Genomic DNA, 18638 nt, shown 5'->3' on the forward strand with positions numbered 1-18638 from the left:
GCCAATTTTAGGGTTGGATTTAAGTAACTGCCATTCATGTTTTTTTTTCCACCCAGCCAATCCTACAAATTCAATATTTGCACTTTATTTTAATTCATAAATTATCATAATAATTATAATTGTAGTTGCGATGGATAGCCAGTCTGCGTCACAATTCCGAGATCAAAAGTTAAAATGGAGAGTTTGCATGTTCTCCGAATGCCCGCCTACTCCCCATAGTTGGCTGGGATAGGCTCTAGCACCCCTTTGAGGTTAAGCAGTTTGGAAAATCATTGAATGAATGAATTATAATAATGGATAAAAACACATGCTGGTGTTCAACTTCTTTGCTGCCATGGCCAATGGCAAGAGATGGTGATCATTCAAACCCAGTTTAATAAAATAAGAAAAGAAAAGAAAAAAACCCTTATAAAATTGATCATTTGTCATGTTACTCAAGCTATATTTCCTAGCCTTGCACGCTTTGGGGAAAAGGATTGTGTCTTGCACGCGCACCACATGGTAGTTGGGATTTTCCACAAAATGTTTGACGTTGTCTAATCACCCTCTTTTTTTCTCAGTTTTGCCCGAAGCAAAAGCAGATGGCAGATGGTCAAAGTGATATAAGTCTTCTTCCTCAATGGCACACCTAAACGATGAAGATGAAAACATGTTACGTCTACATTAAACTTTGTGGCAAGCGTGAACTTGAATTTCTGGCATGATTCATGTATTTGTGCACATGTACAGTTTCTCATATGCTAACAATTAGTGAAGGGCACTTTTTGTTATTTGTTTGTGAAAACATAGGCTTGCAGAATTAAAAAAAAAACTACAAACAAGCCTTGTATGTGTGTGTGTTATGTTGCAATACCAAAAAGGAGGCCAAAAAAGTTTATTAGATAAGTGGAGTGTAGGATAAGCAATTTAAACAAGTGAGTGTCTTGCATGAAGCAGGATGTATTGCAAACCTAGATATGCTGTCAAAAAAAAAACACACATGCAGTTGTGTCAAAAATTACGCAACCCGCAGTGCAGTTGAAACAAGTCTAACATTTATTGCTTATTTTTAAAAGAGGCTAAGGTAAGGACAGATTAAATTGGCTTTTAAATCAACAGACATTACATTGTCAAATAAATCTTATGTGTTGCCTTAGTAAAGCATTAGGTATGAGAAATAATGAAAAGAAATAAATCTGAAGTTGAGAACACCTTTACTTATGATATTTTTGTGTGTTTAACCCATTTTTCTCTGACAACAGTATTTGGGCCGCAAGCACCTATTGGCATTACGCCAGTATGATACAAAGGTAACTTGTTTGAAACTCACATTTCTCTGATTACATTACATATCGAGTTTCTTATTTTACCAAACGGGGAGCTAGAGGGTTTAATCCCAGTTTCTGCTTTTGTAGAGGTGTGAAGAAATGCGACACCCTATACTACTTTAAGTCACACCAGGTTCCCACAAAAAAAACATCACCACAATAATCACAAGATTCAATTATACTAATTATAATTGATGAAATATATTTTTATGGGGGCCCGGTGAGTGGTTAGCGAGTCGGCCTCACAGCTCTGAGATCGAGGGTTTGATCCCAGTGAGTGGAGTTTGCAGGTTTTCCTTGGGCCTTTGTGGATTTTCCCCGAGTACTCCTATTTCTTCTCGAATCCCCAAAAACTGCATATAATAGACTGGTAGAACACTCTAAATTCCCCCTAGGTAAGAGTGCGAGCGTGATTGGTTGTGCGCCTCCTGTGATTGGCTGGCCACCAATTCAGGTGAATAGTAATGTGAGGAAAATTAATCAACTAATAGTACTACTATAGTATATGTGTAATTTACACTTTTGGCAACAGAGGGCGCTGCTGTTGTTTTGGTTCCCTCGCTTGGTGTCCTGCTGTTTGCAGGTGCTGCTATTGAGTCCAACACTTCCGCTTTCGGGCGCAGGAATTCGTGGCCAGTGTGACGTCACTCATCCTGCATTTCTCTCTTATTTTTCTTCACTGAGCTGCGAGTCGCGGGCGATTCTTCTGTACGGACTCATCATTCTACAGCATGCAACGTGTTTAAAAGGACAAAGACGCCCGCCTAACAGAGTAGATGGACGACCGAGAAGGTGAGGAATTCGATCAGGTTCAATATTCATTGTGAGAGAGGATTTGTCGTTGACCCAAGCGTGAAGCTGCGGTGTTTTTACTCGCGATCGTCTGACGCGACCGAATAAATGTTAAGAATTTGCAGATCTGCGTGGAAAAAAGCAAAAAAAAAAAAAAAAACCATCGCGATTTATCCGTTGCAGGGACAGACGATTGTTACTGTGCTGGCTCCGGAGCGAGGGTCCACGAGCCGTTCCACATGAAGGTTCTACAGGACACTTGGCACTCCGCCTGCTTCCAGTAAGTCCGCTAAATCTCGACCTCATCACACACAAATCGACATCAAAGCTGTAAACACTTCCTTTTGCACAGATCAAAACCACACAAAATGCGCATTGACTGTCATTAGCGATGTGCGTCCTCCCAACTCATAGTAATTGAAGATCTACATTAGTACTGGCACTGAATACGATTATTCCCTGTCAGCTTTCCTAATTCAAATCGATGGCCGTCAATGTCAGTGAATGAGTTTGTATTCTGTTGTTCAACATACCACTGTTGTTTTGGGTTTAGTCACAAATGGCCTTGTGGAAGCTTCTGTGTCACAGACTAAACACTGTAGTTCTGCTTGTTTTGTTAAAGTATGATGAGAATTTGTTTTTTTACCGCACAATGACGAGTGGTGCATGAAACTTTCGTAACTACTTGTGTCCGCAGTAATGATTGACAAAAAGTGGAGTGGATTTGGTAGGATGCTTTTTTACAGGTCACCGCTTCAGGGAGAAATGCAACGTGTGTGCAGGACAGTGACCCTTTGTCCAGTTCAAGCACTGACAAACAGCCAATGTAACGTGGAATGAAATTGTTGCTGATTTTCTGGAAATTTAAAGGGCTATTCCCACTACAATTGTACCTAACAAACTGGAGATCATCCCAGCTAACGTTGCATCTAATGCATACTATACCCTAGATTGGTCGCCAGTCAGTCGTAGTGACAACAATTTTCACTCACATTCACACCCCCACCGAGTGGGAATCGAACCCACGCTGCAAGCACCACAGTCAGGCAAAATAAACACTTTTTGACATTATGGTAATGAATGCATCCGATTTTTATTAATATATTTGATTGGATTCCAAATTGCTTTTTGGGGTTTTCTTTAGGAATGTCACTTACAACCTTGGCTTTTAGTCATTGAGGACGTGTATTTCTCAAATCACCAAAGTGTTCTTGCATTATCTTTAAACATTGAAATAACATCACCATGTGTCCTTAACCAGTCACACATTTCCATTTGCCTCTTCAAAGAGCTCACAGCGACCTGTCCTTGCTTCCGAGGCCAAGTTCCTCTCATTTCTGAATTACTCATACTAATTCCTGCTGGTTATTCAACTGACATTTACCCTAATTACTTGTCATCTTCTCCACCTTTTCTATTTATACACAACTAGATTGGATTTTCTTGAGTAATTCATCTAAAAGTGTTAAAATGGCACCACTGTGATAATAAAAAAAACACACCTCATCATAGCTTTGTAAACTAATTAGATTGACATTAGTGAGGTCAGCCAAACGTCTTTTCGCCTGGTGAGTATTGTCCACACTCTGCCAACGGACTACCTCCACCTTGTAGAACATTCTTCCACGGTGATGTCACTTTTGTTCCAGTCAACCTGGCAGTGTTGAGGCCTATACGTAGCAGAACCCTCCCGCGCTCTGTCTGCATTCCTTCAACCGAGATTCATAGGTGGGAGTCTGCAGTCTCAGACGTCGGCTGCGTGAAAACATTTTTTTTTTTTTTTTTTTGCTGCATGGGAATCTTGCATCTTTTAGTTCTCATTAGAAATTGAGGAATTGTTTTTATTGTTGGGGCTTTTGTTATCCTGGATGAAGGGTCCTGTGACTCACTTGTGACCATTTCAGGGTATATTCGTCTATTATTTGGGATAGTCTCCAAAGTACTGTCCACCTAAAAAGGATAATTGGTGTTGAAAATGGTTGGATTTTGAGCTCTGTGTGTGTGTGTGTGTGTGTGTGCAGGCTATTTAAATTGTTGTAGACAGAGTGAAGCAAATCTTGCATGTGAAAAGCCGCCGTTTGCTGATTTGACCGCTGGCTCATTCTAAGTGTAGCCATATGTGTGCACGTAAACAATAAAGAATGTGGATCTACAGAGAAAACCACAAGCAGAGCTTGTGTCCACTCGATCCTCAAGTGGAGAGAAAACATGGAATTAGTCCTCAAGTCCAGGTCTTTGGGACTTCAGCCACGGACTGTAGACAGGCTTCAGTCTGGAGCCTCGAGCAGAAACAGAATGCTTTAATAAAATGATGAAATAGAAAACAAAAGAATAACTATAGCCTATTGCCAACTTCATTTTATGATTGAAAAGCCACAGAAAGTAATGTGTTTTATGAACTGTCAGTCTGCAGTAATTCTGACACCATTAATCCATTAAAATGTTTCTTTAATTTTTTTTCTGGATGCCCAAATTTTTCTTACTATTGTGTGCCCTTGATAGTCGAGTGACATTTCTAAAAATCAAATGTTGTTTGACAGGAATTCTTATCAAAGGTCACTTGAATATATGCAGTGGATTACAAAGAGACATTTCCTCTCCTATGAATAGAAACATCATTTTATCCGTCATCGTGTACTGGCCCAAAGTTGGTTTGGAGAACATTTGCGACCACCTCACACCCTCAGATAAGGATCCAATGAAAGCCAGAACACGCCCCTTTTATAGACCTCAAAGTCACAACCAAAGGTTGTGCTACCTCCACATTATAGAAGGAACAAAAGAATACCCTCTTGCAAGAATGTTGCTTCAAGGAAATCAGGAATGTTTGCTTTGCAGTGTTTTTTTTTCTCTGTAGGCCCCACTTTTTGCATTCTTCATCGGAGAACCACCTGGGTTTGTTCGCAACACCCCATAATATAGATTAAAATGGGTTTGAATGTCATGTAATAGCTAAGTATTCTGTAAGAAATAGTTAAGTGTTTTTTAGACTTAAGCGCCACCTTTAAGGTGCGTCCAATGACAATAGCAAATATTGGACAAAATGTTTTAAGCACCACAATGTGCGTTTTGCTCATAATAAGGCATGCAAAATAGATCATTTTCTCAATTAATTGCCCTTTTTTGGGAGTTGCTTGAATATTAGGGCTTAACAGAGGATGCTTAAATGCTCCAAAAGTGGTTCATTTGATTTAATTGTTTAATTGGTCATGTCACACTGCATTTTTGGAATGCTTCTTTCAAATTAGAATCAGAGGTGATAAACGGAGTAATTAGTTGGAAAAAGTAGAAAAAAAAGTGTTGTGAATTATTTACTCACCTGTGTCAAGAACATTTTGAGGATGTTAATTTCTTTTCAATGGTACCTGGGTACACCAAGTGGGAATCGATCCCACACTGCCCATACCAAAGTCAGGCGAATGAACCACTCGACCATCAGTTGGTCCCTTTTGAGGATGTGCAATTTTTTTAATGAGCAGCCATTTCAATAAACTAATCAGTGCTGTCTTGTCAATTGTTTTCTGTAGTCAAAAGTTGCAGCCTATTTTTGCATAACTGGTAAATCTTGTTCAACAAATTCTCACTGCCTGCAGGAGCTACTCAGTCTGCAACATTCAGCATTTTGAACTTGATGCCTAAGATTCCAATTACAGACCGTTTATTTTTAAATTGGCATTTCAATGCTGCCATATTTTCAATTTTGGATTTATCCTGGATTAAGGCTCATACGGTGACCCTGATAAGGAAGTTTCACTGACCCTAGTGGTGTAAAATCCTTGGTTGTCAAACAAACTGGTTACAGACCTTCTCAACAATGCCATAATAATTGAAGTTGACACTTTCAAATACGCATCCTTTTTGTCTCATGAACAATGTCGCAAATGAGATGCTTTAGAATCCATTTCCAACAAAACCCAAAGCTGACCCGACCTGTTCTTGTCCTCTTAGGTGCTCTGTATGCTGTGACCACCTGACCAACTGGTATTATGAAAAGGACGGGAAGCTGTACTGTCGCAAACATTATTGGGAGAAGTTTGGAGAACTATGTCATGGATGCTCTCTGCTCATGACTGGGCCAGCAATGGTAAGTCTGCCGCCCTGTATTTTCTTACCTAGACAGACATTCCGAAATTAAAGGCAACCTTTGTTTTTTGTTGTTTTACCAAAAGAAAAAAAAAACATAAAATGCCAATAATGGTCAGAGCTTTTCTTCTTTCTGCATGAGGACATTACAAGCTCATGATAAAATGTATATTTTATGAAAGTGGAAAGTAAGGCCAACAAAAATCATCTTTTTGTTGCTCCCGCTGCTTTTTTATTAAACAAATGCATCATGATATCCAAATGTCACAAAAAAATGCTTTTGAGGGTGCATATGTTGTGATAAATGAACACAAAATTCACTTTGCTTTCATCTTTTAATGTTTTAATTTCTGTTCTTTTTGGTCTCCTGAGCTCTTCTCTGTTATTCTGTTTTCTCAATGGCCGTGCCTTGACATCAATGTGTTGTCCTTCTAAATGTGCTTCGCCACCATCAAACAAGCGCCAACAATCCCCCTCTAATTAGGTAATACCGGAACGCGCAGAGCATGTCAAAGCACTCTGTGTTCCAGTTCCAGTTTCTCCCTTCCACTCTGTATGAATGCTATGAGAAGGGTGTGTGCCGATTGCAGCTTTACAGACAATTGGTACTTTTACTCGGGCTTCAGCAATCAACCCCACTATTTTCCCCATTGAGGCCTCATTCACTTTCAAAGTTCTCAAAAGACGACCTAGTCTAGTACAAAGAGAAACCAGTGTGAGGTCACGTCATCATCAGTTTCTCCAATGAAGCGGCAGAGTTCATTCCGCTAGAGAGCAAAGCCCCTGAAACGGTTGAACCTGTTGTTGTCCAACTCTGGGGCAGGTTGTGAGTGCAACTCCGGTCTTTCACAATAGATTTACAGATGGGTGAATGAGATGACGTCATGCTGATGTCATGCCCCTCACGGCAATCACTGACAAGTAATATTATTAATCTCCTATGGTGAAATCCATGGATCCTAAAGTGCAAAACTCTTGAAATATGACTTAATCCTGTTGTGAAAAGCACATGCAATCTCAGCATGGAATATTGAATTGATTGGCTTTCCATGTGAGTTTTTCACTTAGAAACTTGCACGTCTTAAGTGACCAATTTCTAGATGGTGCACATTGCTTTGTTGTAGCTGTACATTGAACATCTCCTAATGTAACCATAAGGCAACTCTATCTAATATTTACACAAGAACAGTACTCTTCCTGGTCAAGTATTTGATGATCCTTTTTTTAAAGTGAATGCAGATGCATGAGCTCATAAAATATATATACACCGGAAAGATAACGCTGTTAACCAGATTGTACACGTGAGCGATCGCTCTCGGGCTTGAAAGCGAGAAGGAGCGTGCGTCTCCGTTGCAGGTGACCTCATAGCAGATTCCAGACAGGCTGAGAGCGCGGAGCAGGTGTTGTTTCTGTCTATGTCAAGAGGAGCACACCTACTTTAATCAGGAGGGGAACTAAAGGACGCGGCAGGGAGTTGAACAATCAACATTGTGATTGCAGGTGGCTGGCGAACACAAGTATCATCCTGAGTGCTTTGTATGTCTCAGCTGCAAGGTGGTGATTGAAGACCGGGATACCTATGCCTTAGTAGAGCACTCCAAACTCTATTGGTAAGTCAAACAATCGCTCGCTATCATATTGAACGGTTATTGGACTATTTTGATTCATTCATAAGAAGGGCGGTAAATAGAAGAAAATGAACTCCTTTATGTGATGCTTGTTTTTTTCTAGAACTTAAGAATGCAATGAAATTATGAGCATTATATATATATATATATATATATATATATATATATATATATATATATATATATATATATATATATATATATATATATATATATATATATATATATATATATATATATATATATATATATATATATATATATATATATATATATATATATATATATATATATATATATATATATATATATATATATATATATATATATATATATATATATATATATATATATATATATATATATATATATGTATGTGTATGTATATATATGTGTGTGTATATATGTATATGTACATGTATATATACATTTTGTTGATTGATGAATATAATTATAGTTCTATCAGTTAATCTAGTCATTCTAGAATTAGATGACATTAATACTATTAGTGGACTTAAATCTGCTCTACCCATTCTATTGAGTAAATATTTTCAAGCATTCTTTAGTTTATGTATATTTTTGTTATTTAGTCTCAGTACCTACAAAATTCCTGTTTTGTTATTTTCAATGTGGATCAAATACGAAGGGAGCAAAGCAACATGTCCTCCAATTCCGCCGATTTAACAATACGTAATTTATGACTTTTAATGAATGAACTTTGTGTCATTGCCACTTTTTAAAAGTGTGAGGAAAGTTTTGCTTTCACCAACTGTGGAATAGAATTTTGATTGTGCCACGGTGTTTCACAATCCAATTGTGCTTGAGGAACAATGGATTTAGTTCAAAGACTCCATTTATTTTTCATGACTCTCTCAAGCGCCGCTCCCCTACGAGCCGCCGCGACTTAAAACAGAAGCATGTCGACACTTGTCATCTCAGCCGCTCTTGCTTTTTGTACACAGCGGCAAGTGTCACAAGCAGGTGATCCTCACGCCAATGTTGGAAAAGCGCTCGCACGACTCTGTCCTGGATTCCCTCCCCCATACTGTGACGCTCATCTCCATGCCCTCCGCGGCCAACGGCAAGAGGGGCTTCTCTGTCTCGGCTCTGCGGGACGTCAACGGCTCGGCGAGTGTCCAAGTCAAAGAGTGAGTGGCACTTGTCCTAGTTGAGGATGAACACGTGTCCCGTGTTGTAATTATGCCTGGAGTTTTGTTACCAAAAGGGTCAGGTGACCGTCATTAACATCATTTTCAAGATGTGTTCCTGTTGCTCTGACACTGTACGTGGTCTTGTGTTACCATCAGGGTTAGAGGGATGCTAATTAGCCCCGAAGTGCGGAATGCCATCCACGTTGGAGACAGGATCCTTGAAATCAATGGCGATCCTGTGGCGACACTGCTGGACCAAGAGGTGACTTTGCACAATCTCCCTGAAAAACCACAATAACTACAAACAAACATTTCAGACACTGCATTCTAAGTAGTTTTCTCTGATTTCACCGCCGCAGAAATTCACTCAGCACGTTGGAATTTCGCCATTCTGGTCTTTTTGTCATTTTTAATGAGTTCTTTAGACAGGAGAGACTGGGCGATGATCAAATCAAATTGAATCAAAATGTTAAACAGTGTGTTCTCCTGTTTAGGTGGACGATCGCATACATCGCACCGGTCAAACATTACAGCTGCTTATAGAGTACGACCCGGTGAGGCGACGTTTGGACCGTCTCCGTCTGGAATCTTCCAGGGACGTCCTGGGAGTGCCGGCAACCTCTCGCATGCGCCTTTCCTCTCCTTCCAACGCCGTTCTGGAGAGAACAGAGGTGGACAATGGCACACTAAAGAGGAGATCTTTGAGGTTAGTCCAAGTCTGAAAAAGGGTTCTTTTGGCCCCTCTGGCATGAAGTTGAAATCCTCAATGTCCTCTGATTCAGGCGTAGCAACAGCATTTGCAAGTCACCGGGGCCCAACTCCCCCAAAGAGCATCTTTTCATCACCAGAGACATCGGACGCTCTGAATCTTTGAGGTCATCCAGCAGTTGTTCTCATCGCATTTTCAGGCCCTGTGACCTCATCCATGGCGAGGTTTTGGGGAAAGGATTCTTTGGCCAAGCTATCAAGGTTTTTTCTTCACTCTGGCCTAGAAATTAAAAGAAAAAGAGTCTCTGTAGCGAAAATACAATTGGTGTTTTTTTTTTTTGGCATCGCAGGTGACTCATAAAGCCACAGGAGAGGTGATGGTGATGAAGGAGCTACTTCGCTGTGATGAAGAGACCCAGAAAACCTTCCTCAAGGAGGTAATCATGCACTTCCTCACAGACAAAACACTCTTCTCTGTCCACCCGGAATTTATTCGACCTTCCGAGGAAAGCATGTTGAGCTCGTTGTTTATTTGATTTAAGATTTGTTTTCCCGTGGATGAAATTTCAGCCGGCGACAAGATTAAGATGATCCATCTCGTTTTCTTTAGGTCAAAGTTATGCGGAGTTTGGATCACCCTCATGTTCTCAAGTTCATTGGAGTACTGTATAAAGACAAGAGGCTCAATTTGATCACAGAATTTATCGAAGGGGGAACCCTTAAGGACTTCATCAGAGACATGGTGAGATCTAAGACTCAATTTGCTTCAGAACACAAAGACACCAGTTTTTAATGTGATTGTGGTGTTCAAGTAGACTTTGTGTTTTTATTCTTGTATTATTCCTATTTCATCTTGACAGGATCCATTTTCATGGGAGCAAAGAGTCAGTTTTGCAAAAAGCATCGCTTCTGGCATGGTAAGTTGTCTATTTTTGCAGATATACATTTAGATGTATATTAAGAGTAATATTGTTGTGCAGTCAAAGACACTCAACAAGAGCAGTTTGTAAATAGATTGTAAACCAAAGGCAAAATTCAATGCTTTTCTTTCAGTCTTATCTTCATTCGATGAGCATAATCCACAGAGACCTCAACTCTCACAATTGCTTGGTCAAACTGGTACGTGACAAACTGTTTAAAGCCGATTCCGACGTGGCAGATTTTCGGGCAATTGACTCCAAATAATTCTCCAAACAGGACAACACGGTGGTCGTGGCTGACTTTGGACTGTCGCGACTCATTTTAGAAGAAAAAGTCAAGCCGGCGCCCGAAAAGACCACCAAGAAGAGAGTTTTCCGACGGATTGACCGGAAAAAAAGGTACACCGTGGTCGGAAACCCCTACTGGATGGCGCCAGAGATGTTGAATGGTGAGTTCCGTCGCAAACTACTGACTCGGTGTCAGTTAAGCCTGGGAGTTTGCTCAGGCCTGCTTCTCATTTTCTTTTAGGTAAACGCTATGATGAGAAGGTGGACATTTTCTCTTATGGAATTGTTCTCTGCGAGGTGAGAATCATAAAGTGATGACGTACCAGTTTGTCCAAAATTGCTCCCTCAGCATCCCTATCTTGCAAACCAGATCATCGGGAAGGTCTACGCAGACCCAGAATGTCTCCCCAGAACTCTGGACTTTGGTCTGAATGTGGGAAAGTTTGTGGAGAAGTTTCTCCCTGAAGACTGTCCGCCAGCATTTTTTCCGCTCGCCGTCGCGTGCTGTGACCTCACACCAGACAACCGGTAAGTCGCCTCATAAGTGATTTTTACTAAGATCTGTTTCTTGAGATTTTGTTTTAACTCTAACTTTGTGCCACACACACAGGTTCTTTCCATGTAAAATTTCAATTCTCTACCGCAGTATCTACTTTGTACCCATAGAGAGTGCTAAATACTGGTCTTAGTTGGGCATACCCAATTGACACGTCGGGTAGAAGAATGTCTGCACATAAATGAGACTTTTCTCTTTTATCCTTCAATTTTAGTCCACCATTCCAAAAGCTGGAAGACTGCTTCAAAGCACTGTCCCTCAACCAGGAGTTGGGCATCCCCCTTCCCTCTGAATTAGATGAACTCCATCAAAGTCTGAGTCGACTCCACTGGCCCAAAGACGGTTCCCCCCAAGCGTCTCGCCCAGATGAACCCCAATCTCCACAACCTCCCGAATCGGCCTCCCCGGCTCATTCTGGCACATCAGACAACGGCACTTAGTGCCCGCCTTGCTTTTGAGCCACGTGACCAACCCCCTCCGACCTGCTGAAATAAACAAACACTACGGATTGGCCAGAGGAGAACTGTGCCTCGGCCACGTGAGGGAACCCCCCCACCCCAAAAAAAAGCCTCTGGGTCGCCTGAGTTTTGGAATGCGAGTTGGATGCATTTCAGGAGGACAGTCGTTACTTTTGACTCTTTCATTCAATGCACACAGGCCGTTTTATAATGTTGATCAGGTAGAAATGGGACGAGTAGCTTGCTGTGGTTTGCTTACAAGGATTCTGTTTGTCAAATTCAGTGAGCCATTATGTATTTGTCCCTTTGCTGATCTGAAGAAAACACAATGAGTGCGGCAAAACACACACCAATTACTCTGAACATTTGCATATTGGTATTGTTGCCATTTCACCACTCATTCATGTTACATACAAGTTTGTTTCCAGTTTTTGCACTTTTCTGTGTAGCAGTTTATCTCATGTTGCATTGTTTTTATGGTCTTAGGGCTTTTTTATACACTTCTTTATAGTTCTAAGAGGGCTCCTCAAGACAAAAAAAGTTTGGTTTGTACATAGCGACTGGATGAATTTATTTTATCATCCAATTTATATGTAGATTTTGTACATATGCCTCAAAATGAGGTCTCTTTTTTAACGGGAGTTTAGATTTCAATTCAGTGTGTATGTCAAACTTATCTGTTGTTTTTATTAGTGTCAAGGTACTGACAAATGTTACCACCTGGTGTGTAATAATCATTTCCTAAATAAACCTTGAACTAGTTGCTTTAGCTCAGTCTTTTTTTTTTTTTGATGAGCAAAAATATACAAGACCTTGACATGTGCATTTTAACCATAAACGTACTTATTAGTACAACTAAATAGGTATTAGTTTCCTGATATATGGACAATTGTTACACGTCAATTTAAATGTGCTGTACATTGAACATTGTTAAATATAATCAATCCAAAAAGCATTCCATTTCCACATTTTTATTTCAGTTACACTGAAAAGAAACATTTACAAAAACATGCACTTCATTTCCAATGCATTTAGGATGTCTGTTTAATGAATACAACTCAGCAGTAATCAAAAAAATTCCAGTGACGTGTGTCCCAAAAATAAAACTAGAGTGACACGGCAAGCTGGGGCTGATGATGACTAGGACTGTAACACTGTAAATACATGCATTCTCATGCGTGAGGGAACATTAGCAGACTGTGATTCTGTCACAAATGGTATGAAGGCAAAATGCCTGGCTCTTGCAAAGCGCAGACGCTTCTTTATGCCTGCAGTGCGTGATGTGGGGGCAGTGTTATGTCATCCAGAAGACCAATTTCAAGGCCTCTCAATGCTTCCTGAGAGAAACATATTTCCTGTCACTCCTTAACCTGTGGAACTTGAGTACAGCTTTCTCTTGAAGCATAGTACACTCCCAAGTACCATTCCAAAAAAGGCATGTAGGCAAACAAATTTATCCTCATCTTGCCTCACAGGAGGACAATTTTTAGGTGCCCATTTTGTCAGTTCTCCCTCAATATAATTCTAGAAACAGCATATTACATCGTTTTCCCTCGGCACAGCCAGCGGGTGACGCAATTCACATCACATATTCATCATCCACATCTTATGTACACAAAAAAGGCATCAATCTGTTTCCTGACTTCAATTGGGCAGGAGGGTCATTTTGACCCCAAGAAGAGCACATACTGCACAAGTCTTTACTGAGGGGACAGGGGAAGCCACTCACGCTCCGGGTGTGCCCGCTTCCTGGTCGATGAGGGGGTCTGCATGCTCCGCCTCCTCTTGGGCCGGAGTACTCTCGTGCTGGGCCGTGACAACGATGGTGTTTTCGTCAACCAGCTCGCATGTGGGGTTGGAGAAGGCCGACAGTGGCAGGGTGATCCTTTGCATCTCGCGCTCGTACACGCGTTGCTCGTGCTGCTTTTTTAGGTCTCGGCCCCTGAAAACACAAGATGGGGAAAAAATCTGTTGTTGTGGGTGTACGTATTTTTGATTTTGTTCATTAATTGGCTATTATAATCACTTGATTTTTTTTATTCCAATTTAACTTGCAAGCGAACTTTAAAGCTTCTTCACCCAAAAAGTGCTAACTTAGTGTTGTTTTTAACTCACCAACAAACCAATGAAACAAATTATATGTTTCAGAACAACCACAAAAGTTCCATTAATTTGTCTAAGTCTGCAATCTAGTAGTTTAATGCAAATATACAAAAGGAAAAGGGGTGTGACATGCTGCATTTTGTATTAGGTGCTACTACAGCAACATTTCTTTTTAAATAAAAATCATAACAACACACGGAGACATATTATTCAGTTATTTTTTAACCTCCATGGAGAACAACTAACATCACAACATCTTAAGAGCTGATACTGTACGGTTGTACTGTTTACTCCCATGTCTGTATTAGACTGCCACCAGTTGGCCATTAAAAGGACTGGCACTCTGTGTATGTAACATTAAGGATTAAAAATAATAATTAAAAAAAAAAACTAAACTTTTTTTGTTTTGTTATTTTGTATTTGGACAAGCAAAATGAATTGTTTTAAAACTGAAATAAAATAAAAAAACGAGTTTCTTTTAATGGTTGCTTAAACCTGACACTTTATAATAAAATACATCCCAATTGATAACAGTGCATTCATTTTGCCTGCAGCACACACAACACTTGACTTAAGCCCAACTAACTGTTTTTAATTCTAAACTCTGTGCAGAAATCCAACAATGCTCAGGACCAACTTGTTAGACACTTTAGCAAAAATCTGTTGAATTTTTAAAGAGTTTCATTGAAATTGTGTACAGCTTGAAGTGGAATGCTGTTCTTATTTGTGAGGCGCGGATTAACTGCTGTGAACTCCCTTCGGTGGAATCAAGGAGCAGATGGTAAACAGGGGGAGTCAGCATGACTCTTCTATATTGAGCCATATTCGTAATGTCAGTGCCAAACGAGGCAAAAAAGTGACGCCCTTGCCTCATTTCTTTTCATACATTTTTTAAAGTATTTGATGGTTTTCAGTGAATATTTTATTTAGCCATCTTGTCTACGTGTGTGCCTATTATTTTTGCCAATATTTATGATTAGAAAAACGAGGGATCTGCCGTTCCCACAATGAAACAAACTCCTTTTTAAAATAAGACATTTACAGCTTAGCCTTAAAACCAAAAGTGATTGTTTTCCATGAGTTGGATGTCCTGAAAACTAATGTCGCCATTGTATTATCCAACTTTCCAAGAATCCAAAATGGAAAATCCTTTAAAGAAGAATTCATTTCCTGCCATCCCCCCTTCGGTGTGTTCTTTGTGGCATGGCTCGTAAATGTGCCCCCGTATGCGCCCGTCCTGAAACTGACCTTTTGTAAAAGTAGCCAACCGTGATGCCGACCCCGAGAACGATTATAACGGCCATCATGACGATGCCCAGGGCGTAGCCTAAAAAAACAAAATTCAGCCAACGGTGAGTTACGATCTATAAATGTTGTCAAGTATTTTCGGAAGAACATACCAAGCGTGCCCAGATCTTTTTTCTTTTTGGGCCCGGTGCGGACCCTCTGGCTAATTCCCATCACCGGCTGCCCGGCAACGGCGTCCCCTTGCGTCTTAGGTGGGGTATTAGCGTCGGGGGAGGGAGTGGCTGCCGTCGGCTGGGCGGTCTTTGGTGCTTCAGTGGCGACGAGTTCTGGGAACACGGAGAGGCAGTTTTAACGACTTTGACGGCTTGGGGCCATTCCAGTGTTATGTTCGCATGGGTTAAAGTGGAGGAGAAAAAAGTTGTTTGCCCAGATTGTATTTGAGGTGCGTTATTGCGATAAAGGAAATCCAGCTGAGTTTCAAAATGAAGTTTTCTTTGTATTTCAAAAACAATACAATACAGTACATTTTGTACTAATCAGTGCTGGAGCCAACCAATTGCCTGAATGCTTTAAAACTAAGCACAAAGAATACACTTTTAAATTGACATATATTGACAAGCATTGTATTGGTTTTAGAAATAATTATACTTAGAAATGAATTCAATATTAATTATATTAAAATGACTAAAAACAGAATACATTGAGATTTTGGCTCCAAGAAACACTAAATAAGTATTTTTTTCATAGCATTTACCTCATTATCGCCTTAAAGGAGGGATTTTACATGAATATTTTAGTAAAGAATTTGATTTAGTCTATTTAACAATACTATGTTTAAAGTATTTTCCACGCAACTTTTTGTACAGTGTAATACAATGCATTGAAATGAGTGCTGTCATAAGTGCATAGAGCATGAGGAAAAAGAAAACTGATAAATAAAAAGCTTGTTTTTCTTAGATTTGTCATTTTTATATCCGGTCGCTGAGTTTTGGGAATATAATTCTCTGTAATAAAGTGGGTTCACTAAATAAATCGTTAATTTAACGAAAGAAGCGATGACCTTGGCGCCCAATTAGACGTGTATGGTTATTAGTATCGTAATGTATGGTTTCTAGTTACTGTTGCTCCAATAACAAAGAGCACTGAGGAGTGAGGCCATCCTGCTCCTCCCGTTTAGTCGCACTAAACATTTTGAAAAGAAGCGTTCAAAAGGAAGCGACGGTCGTAAAAATGTGCCGCGTGCTCGTACGAGCGAAGGGAGTCGGCCTTCACATATGCGCCTTAAATTTTCCCACATCGCCTGTTTCCTTTGCAAGCACAAGCCGGATGTTTACAAACTTGACGAGAAAAGTCTATGACATCATCAAGTCAAGCAGCCAATACGATTTGGCCTCTGAGGTGTGAAGACTGCTGTCTGCCAATTGGGTTAGACGTAAGGCGTGGCAAAAAATGAAAAATAAAAAAAAACAGTCTGGCAACTAAACACATAACTGTGGTTCTCGTCTTGTTTATTTGAAATTAGGTCAGAAATGGAGGGCACATTCGAGTGTACCTTTAACTGGCATTTAACTAATTGCACTCCTACTGAGAACATGCTGTGATCCTGTTTACTTGCACCTGGATTATTTGGATTGAGAGCCACCGATTTTTAAACTAGACTGCCATCTTCTTCTAACACAGAAATGTCATTGTTTCTCAAAGCATAACCACATCAACCACAGTATTCAAAAAACGCAGAAGCAATCTCCACCCCTTTTTATAAAAAAATGTTTTTCCATGAATTTTGTTTTCTTTTTTTTTTTTAGAGGACGTTAAAAAGTCACCTTGGCATGTCTGGATGTAGCAAAACTGCTTCTGGACCATCCCATCGGGACCCGTAATGTAGCACCAAGGCCGATTGGAAGAGTCTGGATTTCGGCAGTAATTGTGATCCCCCACACCTACAAAAATAAAGCAAAAGAGTCCATGACTTATACTGATAACTGGATTCAAACACTCGGATGTGCACTTGTCCTGCTGTGGCTGGCCAGCTATGGGCTCATTAATCATTCACACCGCTTCATCACACAACAATGAACAAGCCACCATTGGGACAAAGACATGAAAAAGCAGCTGCTGTGCAAAGGAGGCCATTTAACGACTATAAACACAAGCAAGGCTTTGCTCAAGTTGTTCCATTTTCCCCCCAGTTTAAGGTTCAAGTGTTGGCATAGTATAGGAAATGCTCGCTACTACTGGTAGAAACTTAATATTGTACTTGTTAATAATTTAGGGGTAAAATTCACCCCTTTTATATTTGCCGATAATGCACAGGTACACGATTTCATTCAATTCAAGGACCTTCGATCAATTTAATGTTCACCTTGAAGTGCACAAATACAACAACAAATTGAATATAGTTCATCTCTATTCCTCTAATACTATTAATACGCAAATAATTTCCAATTATCCCTCACTTGTAACTTGTAGATGATCCACCAGCAAGCCAAAGATGTCTTATCTACTTATTAGTGAGGATTAAGAGTCTATTAACATGAGCCTCAAAATTGCTTTCAAGGGAATATATTCAATGCTTTAATTGACTTCTTATTGATGTTAAATGGCAAAATATTGCTATCAGTCCTGGTATTAATGGAGTGTGACATCTACTGACCCCCACAAGAAGTAGAAATGTTTACCTGTCAATGGATCATATTGTGTGGAGATGTTGGTCCACATTAGACAAGTCAGGCCTGAGGAGGAACTCTGTTGGACTCCTCTGTATCCCTCTCCATTGGACTCAATGCAGTCTGCAGAATAACAACAGAATACACCAATAAATCAAACAGAAATAGCTACACCAAGACCACAACAAACACTGTAAACAAGTACGTTGACTATCTTACCTATTAGGTCTGGATTGAAGACGCTGCTTTCCCCCAAGGCTGTGCAGAAAAAAAACATGGGCAAAGATAGAAACATGGTGAACAGGTGATGGATCGACTTCATGGTTATTGATGGCTTTTTAAGAAGAAAAGGGAAAGAGCCTGTGCTGAAAGCATCAGACACACTGCTCCGCTCCTCTTCTGTTCCAGTCTCAGCCCTTGTTTTTGTCAAGAGGAGCTGTGCTCTCCTTGTAAACAGCCCTCGGCTGGAGGAGGAGCTGCGGGGAGGAGCAGAAGAAGGAGAAGGAAAGGCAAACACACACCTCCAGGTCCTAAAGCCGAACACACCACTAAGCTCACATGCCACACTGCCTTATTCTCAGGCTATTGATTTATAGGCCTTTAAGTTCCTATAAGTCTTTTCAAAATGCCATGATGACTGTGACATTTGGAGAGATACAAATCACATCACACAAAACAAAGAAAAAAAGAAAAACATCTATTTTTTGGAAAGGCAAGCAGCAAAAAAATA

General features: G+C 40.1%; 2 protein-coding genes across 2 annotated transcripts; one reads left to right on the forward strand and one right to left on the reverse strand.

Moving 5' to 3' along the window:
- Positions 1–1932: 1932 nt before the first annotated feature.
- LOC144195609 (LIM domain kinase 2-like) lies at positions 1933–12660 on the forward strand. Its single transcript, XM_077715357.1, has 16 exons — positions 1933–2099; positions 2283–2379; positions 6048–6183; positions 7683–7792; positions 8773–8958; positions 9118–9223; positions 9456–9667; positions 9744–9930; positions 10020–10106; positions 10280–10411; positions 10530–10586; positions 10723–10788; positions 10867–11038; positions 11119–11174; positions 11248–11405; positions 11648–12660. Exons 1-16 carry the CDS (start codon positions 2084–2086, stop codon positions 11871–11873), a joined length of 2004 nt encoding a protein of 667 aa, XP_077571483.1. The 5' UTR covers positions 1933–2083; the 3' UTR covers positions 11874–12660.
- Positions 12661–12846: 186 nt separating this feature from the next.
- LOC144195608 (phosphoinositide-3-kinase-interacting protein 1-like) lies at positions 12847–18387 on the reverse strand. Its single transcript, XM_077715356.1, has 6 exons — positions 18128–18387; positions 17921–18031; positions 17066–17182; positions 15395–15568; positions 15243–15321; positions 12847–13833 (listed from the first exon to the last, which is right to left on the reverse strand). Exons 1-6 carry the CDS (start codon positions 18228–18230, stop codon positions 13617–13619), a joined length of 801 nt encoding a protein of 266 aa, XP_077571482.1. The 5' UTR covers positions 18231–18387; the 3' UTR covers positions 12847–13616.
- Between the last annotated feature and the right edge of the window lie 251 nt (positions 18388–18638).

The sequence above is a fragment of the Stigmatopora nigra genome, chromosome 4, assembly GCF_051989575.1.
Source record: "Stigmatopora nigra isolate UIUO_SnigA chromosome 4, RoL_Snig_1.1, whole genome shotgun sequence".
Classification (NCBI taxonomy): Eukaryota; Metazoa; Chordata; class Actinopteri; order Syngnathiformes; family Syngnathidae; genus Stigmatopora; species Stigmatopora nigra.